At 44.1% G+C, this 9,279-nt stretch overlaps 2 protein-coding genes across 3 annotated transcripts in view; one reads left to right on the top strand and one right to left on the bottom strand.

Moving 5' to 3' along the window:
- Positions 1-3,755, top strand: part of LOC110466538 (glutenin, high molecular weight subunit PW212-like) — a 20,868-nt gene extending 17,113 nt beyond the window's left edge. The window contains exons 3-7 of the mRNA XM_021523095.1: positions 660-906; positions 1,698-1,987; positions 2,271-2,371; positions 2,596-3,317; positions 3,415-3,755. Of these exons, the coding sequence (XP_021378770.1) occupies positions 660-906; positions 1,698-1,987; positions 2,271-2,371; positions 2,596-3,317; positions 3,415-3,755 (1,701 nt within the window). The remainder of the gene's footprint in view (positions 1-659; positions 907-1,697; positions 1,988-2,270; positions 2,372-2,595; positions 3,318-3,414) is intronic.
- Positions 1-9,279, bottom strand: part of LOC110466712 (trithorax group protein osa-like) — a 99,246-nt gene that overhangs the window by 78,932 nt on the left and 11,035 nt on the right. The gene's annotated exons all lie outside the window — the stretch shown is intronic.

Here is a 9,279-nt window from a genome sequence, read left to right as displayed (position 1 = left end):
GGGGGGGGGGTGCTTTCACATTTTTAGTATACACATCCTGTAAATCAGTGATTACCTGCAGGAGTAAAACAAATCTGATAAAAAATGCACTTTTCAATCACTATATTAGTACATGTAAATCGAAATCAGATTAAATTGCATCATTGCATGAATCATAATAATATACGTAAAATTAAGAGATTTAATTGTTTAAACTAATTTTGTTTTAAATGTAGGTTTTCAAGAAATTATGATAAATCATAAAACCTGAAAGAGCCCCTGGATCTGATTAAGGTATATTTATAGATTAAACAAGTTGGTGAAGGATTGTTTCAGGGTAGATAACTCTGGAGTTCTCATTAGCTTAACTTTGTATATAACAGTAATGCCTCAGTGATTAATGAAGGCAGCCTTTTTACATTATGTCTACTCCAGTCCCTGTTTCACCATGATAGCGAATATAAATATATAAATGTTGAGTTTTTTGTTATCCCATTTTGTTTAAGTTTTCATTTTATCAGGGACTTCATCAGCAATTCTACAGCCTGGAGGCTATAGTAGACCCATCACTAGGTGAGGTAGTGTTCTGGCCTCTCTCGCTAATATAAAAGATGTTATCAGTGAGTGAATTAAAGCTGTTATATGATCCTTCCACAGTCACTGTAACCCTGCCCATATAGACCTGTGAGCTAGTGAGTGAGAGAGACCCTGGTGCTCCCCAGTCTAACACCTCAGGGAGTGGAGAGGGGACCCTGGTGCTCCCCAGTCTACCACCTCAGGGAGTGGAGGAGAGGACTATTGTGCTCCCCCAGTCTAACACCTCGGGGAGTGGAGAACAGGACCCTGATGCTCCCCGGTCTAACACCTCAGGGAGTGGAGGAGAGTACAATGGTGTCCCCAGTCTAACACATCAGGGAGTGGAGGAGAGTACAATGGTGTCCCCTACCTAACACCTCAGGGAGTGGAGGAGAGGACCCTGATGCTCCCCAGTCTAACACCTCAGGGAGTGGAGGAGAGGACCCTGGTGTCCCCTACCAAACACCTCAGGGAGTGGAGGACAGGACCCTGGTGCTCCCCAGTCTAACACCTCAGGCAGTGGAGGAGAGGACTATGGTGTCCCCAGTCTAACACCTCAGGGAGTGGAGGAGAGTACAATGGTGTCCCCTACCTAACATCTCAGGGAGTGGAGGAGAGGACTATGGTGTCCCCTACCTAACACCTCAGGGAGTGGAGGAGAGGACCCTGGTGCTCCCCAGTCTAACACCTAAGGGAGTGGAGGAGGGGACTATGGTGTCCCCAGTCTAACACCTCAGGGAGTGGAGGAGAGAACTATGGTGTCCCAAGTCTAACACCTCAGGGAGTTGAGGACAGGATCCTGGTGCTCCCCAGTCTAACACCTCAGGGAGTGGAGGAGAGGACCCTGGTGCTCCCCAGTCTAACACCTAAGGGAGTGGAGGAGAGGACTATGGTGTCCCCAGTCTAACACCTCAGGGAGTGGAGGACAGGACCCTGGTGCTCCCCAGTCTAACATCTCAGGGAGTGGAGGAGAGGACCCTGTTGTCCCCAGTCTAACACCTCAGGGCCGGGAGTGGAGGACAGGACCCTGGTGCTCCCCGGTCTAACACCTCAGGGAGTGGAGGACAGGACCCTGGTGTCCCCAGTCTAACACCTCAGGGAGTGGAGGAGAGGACTATGGTGTCCCCTACCTAACACCTCAGGGAGTGGAGGAGAGGACCCTGGTGCTCCCCAGTCTAACACCTCAGGGAGTGGAGGACAGGACCCTTGTGCTCCCCAGTCTACCACCTCAGGGAGTGGAGGAGAGGACCCTGGTGCTCCCCAGTCTATCACCTCAGGGAGTGGAAGAGAGTACAATGGTGTCCCCTACCTAACACCTCAGGGAGTGGAGGACAGGACCCTTGTGCTCCCCAGTCTACCACCTCAGGGAGTGGAGGAGAGGACCCTGGTGCTCCCCAGTCTAACACCTCAGGGAGGGGAGGACAGGACTATGGTGTCCCCTACCTAACACCTCAGGGAGTGGAGGACAGGACCCTGGGGCTCCCCAGTCTAGCACCTCAGGGAGTGGAGGAGAGGACTATGGTGTCCCCAATCTAACACCTCAGGGAGTGGTGGACAGGACCCTGGTGCTCCCCAGTCTGACATCTCAGGGAGTGGAGGAGAGGACCCTGTTGTCCCCAGTCTAACACCTCAGTGCCTGGAGTGGAGGACAGGACCCTGGTGCTCCCCGGTCTAACACCTTAGGGAGTGGAGGACAGTACCCTGGTGCTCCCCAGTCTAACACCTCAGGGAGTGGAGGAGAGGACTATGGTGTCCCCAGTCTACCACCTCAGGGAGTGGAGGAGAGGACCCTGGTGCCCCCCAGTCTAACACCTCAGTGAGTGGAGGAGAGTACAATGGTGTGCCCTACCAAACACCCCAGGGATTGGAGGAGAGGACCCTGGTGCTCCCCAGTCTAACACCTCAGGGAGTGGAGGAGAGGACTATGGTGACCCCAGTCTAACACCTCAGGGAATGGAGGACAGGACTATGGTGCTCCCCTGTCTAACACCTCAGGGGGTGGAGGAGAGGACTATGGTGCTCCCCAGTCTAACACCTCAGGGAGTGGAGGAGAGGATCCTGGTGTCCCCTACCAAACACCTCAGGGAGTGGAGGAGAGGACCCTGGTGCCCCCCAGTCTAACACCTCAGGGGGGGGAGGAGAGGACTATGGTGACCCCAGTCTAACCCCTCAGGGAGTGCCGGAGAGGATCCTGGTGTCCCCTACCAAACACTTCAGGGAGTGGAGTAGAGGACCCTGGTGTCCCCTACCAAACACTTCAGGGGGTGGAGGAGGGGACCCCGGTGTCCCCTACCAAACACTTCAGGGGGTGGAGGAGGGGACCCCGGTGTCCCCTACCAAACCCCTCATGGAGTGGAGGAGAGGACTATGGTGCCCCCAGTCTAACACCTCAGGGGGTGGAGGAGAGGACCCTGGTGTCCCCTACCAAACACTTCAGGGAGTGGAGGAGAGGACCCCGGTGTCCCCTACCAAACACCTCATGGAGTGGAGGAGAGGACCCTGGTGTCCCCTACCAAACACCTCAGGGAGTGGAGGAGAGGACCCTGGTGCTCCCCAGTCTAACACCTCAGGGAGTGGAGGAGAGGAGCCTGGTGTCCCCTACCAAACACCTCATGGAGTGGAGGAGAGGACTATGGTGTCCCCTACCAAACACCTCAGGGAGTGGAGGAGAGGACCCTGGTGTCCCCTACCAAACACTTCAGGGAGAGGAGGAGAGGACCCGGGTGTCCCCTACCAAACACCTCAGGGAGGCGAAGAGAGGGGTATTTTGCCCCTGATCTTACACAGCCGCTGTCTATGGTATTCTCTACCACCTGAGGGATTGGAGAGGACTATGGTGTCCCCTACCAAACTCCTCAGGGAGTGGAGGAGAGGACCCTGGGGCTTCCCAGTCTAACACCTCAGGGAGTAGAGGAGAGAACTATGGTGTCCCAAGTCTAACACCTCAGGGAGTTGAGGACAGGATCCTGGTGCTCCCCAGTCTAACACCTCAGGGGGTGGAGGAGAGGAGCCTGGTGTCCCCTACCAAACTCCTCATGGAGTGGAGGAGAGGACTATGGTGTCCCCTACCAAACCCCTCAGGGAGTGGAGTAGAGGACCCTGGTGTCCCCTACCAAACCCCTCATGGAGTGGAGGAGAGGACCCTGGTGTCCCCTACCAAACACCTCAGGGAGTCGAAGAGAGGGTTATTTTGCCCCTGATCTTACACAGCCGATGTCTATGGTATTCTCTACCACCTGAGGAATTGGAGAATACTTTGCTTGTCCATTCCATCACAAATTGGAGCATTTACAGCTATATATTTATATAGCATTAGTTCCATCATGACGCCTTCAGTAGTTTCTGAAAAGAAGTAGTAACAACTTAACATGTAAAATCCAAGATGGCTGATTTGTGGCCATTTTGCTTGTGTAATCAATGTTAAACTGGAACACATAGGTAACAAGTACAAATTAAATGAGATCATACTCTTTAGGTTTCATCATGTTTTGTTGTGTGTTTTTTGAGAAATAGCAGTACAAAAGTTGTAGTATCATAAAAATATAAGGACAGATTGTAGCTGAATGGATGCCGGACAATGTGTAGACCAAAAAAATATTCAAACAGACCACTATTTGATAATGGTTGTAAAAGTGTGGTTTAGTCAGGGTAAACTGTGCAATATTTAACATCTAATCGCAATCAAATACATGTACTGCAATATATAATAATTTCAAAATTTGGCAATATCCACATCTAATATGAAGAGTTATATATCTAGTACTAGAGATAATTGTTTACAATCATTGTTGTACTTATCCCAAGCCAATAGCTGCAGGGACATTTATAAATTAGTGACAGGAACGTATTCTAACTGTAGATAGATTTTTGTGTGGCTAACAACAGAGTAGTCCACTTATTGGAATAAGGTCAAAGTTCAATGCATTCAATGATATGCATTACAAAACTTCAAAAAGGTTCATGATCTATTTTCAAAATTTGAATGACATAATATCAACAACTTCATGAGTTGGCATAACAGTAATATTTAAACCATAACTCTTGACTATCACAGCAAGTGGCAACACAAATATCTGTCTCTCAAGAGATAAATTGGAAAGCAACATCTACTGGTGGGATATTTTGTACACAAGGCTGGTGGGAATCATCTACCAGCAATAACCAGCCTGATAGTGGCAGAACTAGTGGTCAAACAGTGACAGGTTAATGGCAGTGGCCTGGTCAGTCAGAATAGTGACAATGGTCAAACAGTGACCAGTTACTGACAGTGGTCAGTCAGAATAGTGACAATGGTCAAACAGTGACAGGTTAATGGCAGTGGCCTGGTCAGTCAGAATAATGACAATGGTCAAACAGTGACCAGTTACATGACAGTGGTCAGTCAGAATAGTGACAATGGTCAAACAGTGACCAGTTACATGATAGTGGTCAGTCAGAATAGTGGCAATGGTCAAACAGTGACAGGTTTATGGCAGTGGTCAATCAGAATAGTGACAATGGTCAAACAGTGACAGGCTACTAGCAGTGGTCAGTCAGAATAGTGGCAGTGGCCATGGTCAAACAGTGACAGGCTACCGGCAGTGGTCAGTCAGAATAGTGGCAATGTTAATGATCAAACAGTACTAGTGACAGGCTACTGGTATATAGTGGCAATGTTAATGATCAAACAGTACTAGTGACAGGCTACTGGTAGTGGTCAGTCAGAATAGTGGCAATGGTCAGACAGTGACCAGTTATATTACTGATCTATATGACTGGTCAGTCAGAATGGTGGCAATGGTCAAACAGTGACAGGCTACTGGTAGTGGTCAGTCAGAATCGGTAGTGTCAGGGAGGTCTGTGTTATCACCTCAATATTGAAGGTTCTCCTTAGAAGGAGGAACTTCTAGTTCATACAGACATGCCTCCTCCTATGAACTGATGCAGACCTTTCTCAGCCTGGATGGGCAGTTACATTTTAAAGTACATTACTGGTGACTAAAACCTGACCAGTGTCAAATGTTACCTTTAAGTACAACAACATACATACTTAAATCTAGTCATGTTCTACAATCAATAGGGTCACTATACACACAGGTACCTTTAACCTTGGTCTGTGAGGTCACTATCCCAAAGTACATGTGACCTTGAAACAATTTATATAACCCCAAATTATTAAAAAAAAAATGTAAAATTTAAGCATAGCCAGGAAAGTTCGAAATGTGCATCTAAGGAACTACTGACATCAACACCTGGTAGCTTCATAGATGTCTTGTATACTTATACATCTCTCTGGGTGGGGGAAGGGGATAAAGGAAGTGGATTCTGTTGTGTTATGGAAAGGCAGTATAGACACAAACAGAAATTACAAAAATCTATTGTTTAACAAAATTTAGGGTTTAAAGATAAATCTGTCAAACTCTTCTTATTTAAGCACCACATACATATACACAAGTGTTCAAGTATCTGACATTGGAGAGAATTAGTTGTGATACTGAACATTAACATGCTGATTGACAGTTGAGATATGTACCAATATGTGTACTACAGGTAGATAGGTGAGTGTAGACCTGTGTGTTGTTGTAACACTACCTTACATATTTATACCTGTACAATAAGTGTGTATATACCTCACAGCAAACACTGTCTACCTCAGCACAACGAAACAAGCGTTGTTCTCTTAGTTTCATTTTGAATATTATTATCTTTTGAACATTATCAATTTTTACCCCTTTATTTTACCTTTAAATAAAAAATGTATTTCTTAGGGATATTTCCTACACAAATGCAGAAAACTTGAAATGAAACTGAAAATGTGGAACAGTTTTCTAAAACTCTTCCAAGCTAACCATACCTTTAGAATCTGGTCATATCTTACAGGTAAATTGTGTGTACAGGTAGGTAGGTTAGTCTGTTTTGGTAGGTATATATATCTGTATTAATCAAATTGCCTTGCCTCTAGCCTCCATTTGCTAGATTTTGATCTCTTGATACTGGTAGTAGTAAAGGAGTGTAGGGCTGTATCTGGGTCATTAGTAAAATAGCCTGCCTGGTCTAGTATGATTATCTTTAAACGTCAGCTGATAAAATTGAATGTTGTTGATACATCAATCTAAACTAACCAGTATATCCCTGGTTATCGCCCTCCACTTATGTCAACTACAATACAGTTTAGGATGGGACCGTTTTTATTGTACCCTCGATAACCCTCACTCTAGATCTGGACAGGGATTATCCTACACATTTTTCAAATTCGTTTTCCTTTCAAAGTTAATAAGCTACATAATTCTTGAACTTTGTTCACAACAAGTTGTAACCTCACCCCTACTTAAAGATTCATACTTGTTTGTTTTTCTCCTGTATTAAATGAAAATTACAAGTGGTCTATGCAAAGTTTTAAAATTGCAGAGACAACCATTTAAATTTTAAAAAATGTTGACCAGCACTACGTTCATATCACAAATATCTGACGACAACACTTACAGTATGTTTTAAGGTCACACATTTTACCCTAATTCTAGTGATGTAACCTTCCACAAACTCTAACCAAGACAGTTAACAGTATAATGTACCTGGAGCCCACCTGCAGAAACAGCATCCCGCACAAAGGCAAGATGCATTTTATATGTTTGAAGTATGAGGTAAATAAACTCCAGTATTAACATTCTGCCATTAACACATTCTTTGGATAGAGTTGAGCAGTGTGAAGTTTGTGCTTCGTCATGATCTAGTTCCCATCAACCCCTGTCTAATATGTCAGCTTGGACAGAATAGGTACATGGTTTTACAGATTGGTGGAGAGCCAAATTAATATATTTTCAAATGAAATTTTGGCATGAAATATAAAAAATAGTCTTAAAATTTAAGCTTGCATGATGCCAGAGTTTTGTGGCTGGATAGCACAATATATATGTAGAGCTGAATGTTGTTGGTGTTTAGCAGTTTACTTCCTGGCCTTGGAAGGACTGATCTTTACAGCTAGGTAAACAGGGCAATGGGTATACTCGTGTTGATTGGGTGAGATCCGTCACATCCCAGGCAATTTTCCCTCTGAATTCCTGTTTAATGTATTATGTATATGTTGTCTCATAAATTTTCACATCTTGTATTTTTTTATAGATGAATACCAGTTAAATAGCTTATTGAAAGCTATAGAATGGACGCAAACAAAAAGAAACTATTTTCAAATTTGGAAAAGCTTAAATTCAACTTCTAGAACAAAACTTTGACCAGGTCACTTTAACACTGATCCAAATGAATGGAAGTATCAACAACTTGACTAATAAATGTACTCATAAATGTTTTTTAATTTATAAGTGCTTCACCAAAAAAACTAGAACACTGACAGGTCAGTAAGGGCCCCGTCTTGTGGCAATATATCCCCATAATCATCAAGAAGCAATCTGCCCATATAGCTGATCTTGACGTTTGACATTTGGACTTCAAAAAGAATCGCAAGGAAGAAAAATATACATTTTACATGTACTATGATGTGAGTCTTGTTTCCTTCCACCTCCATATTTGCTGGGCTAACAGAAATGTAAATACCGGTGCAATACTCATTTGTTAGCTTTGATTTGTTTTATTTCACCTTATATACCTCCTACATCAAGAGCCAGGGTCAAAGTCAGAGATCCACTTTGTCTTTGACCTTTGGACCCAAATGACCTTGACCATTAACCTAGTGACCCTGAACTTTGGTCAGTTGACTTATTCTTTAATTACGATCAACTTTGCTTCTTGATATCATAACAAATTGTTCATCAGTGAAAAATATAAAACTTGACCTTGACCCTTTGGACCCCGTAACCTGGACCTAAGGTCAGTTGACTCCTTGTTTAATTCTGATCAACTTTGCTTCATCATGTCATAACAAAATGTTTATCAGTGAAAAGATGCAAATTTGACCTTGACCTTTGAATCTTATGACCTCGATCTTTGACCTCGACTTTTTACCTCAGTGTGTCCCTTTGTTTGATTCCGAACAACTTTGCTTCATAATGTCATAGCGAAATGTTCACCAGTGAAAAGCTACAAAATTTGACCTTTTTGACCCCTGACCCAATGACCTTGACCTTTGGTCAGTTGACTCCTTGTTTAATTCTGATCAACTTTGCTTCATCATGTCATAACAAAATGTTTATCAGTGAAAAGATGCAAATTTGACCTTGACCTTTGAACCTAATGACCTTGACCTTTGATCTTGATTTTTTACCTCAATGTGTATTTTTGTAAACTGAACATCTTGACCAAGTGTCATGTACATCGGTCAGTAAATACCAAAGTTATCAGCCAGGAACAGAACTTGTGGACGGACAGACAGACAGACAGACAGAGTGATTACTATAGGGCACCCGTATCTCCAATACGGGGCCCTAATTAAGAGTATGAAAGTTCAACTATTGAATACAATTTTTTAAACTAAAGTGTACATTAGGTTCTATTTAGATAGTTAGAGGCATTTATAATTGAATTATGACCAACCGTAATTTCAAACTGTACCACGTGGCTACAGGTAGATTTGGGCTCCATACAAAGGGATGGTTAATAGCTGCATGCCTAGTTGCACAGTATATACCCTTGATCAAGTGGGTATAACCAGGTACAGTTATTATATAGGGGGATGAATAGCCAAGCATGTGTAGTCAAAATTGACAACGTTAATGTCGGAATGCATGACAATGCAAGTTATTGTTGGGGGGGTGCTTAAAAAATCTCCCGCGTCGCCTCGTCTGAAAAATCTTA

The sequence above is a fragment of the Mizuhopecten yessoensis genome, unplaced genomic scaffold (assembly GCF_002113885.1).
Source record: "Mizuhopecten yessoensis strain PY_sf001 unplaced genomic scaffold, ASM211388v2 scaffold1689, whole genome shotgun sequence".
NCBI classification, from domain to species: domain Eukaryota; kingdom Metazoa; phylum Mollusca; class Bivalvia; order Pectinida; family Pectinidae; genus Mizuhopecten; species Mizuhopecten yessoensis.
Note: the sequence above shows the minus strand (reverse complement) of the source record. Positions and strands in the feature narration are given on the sequence as shown.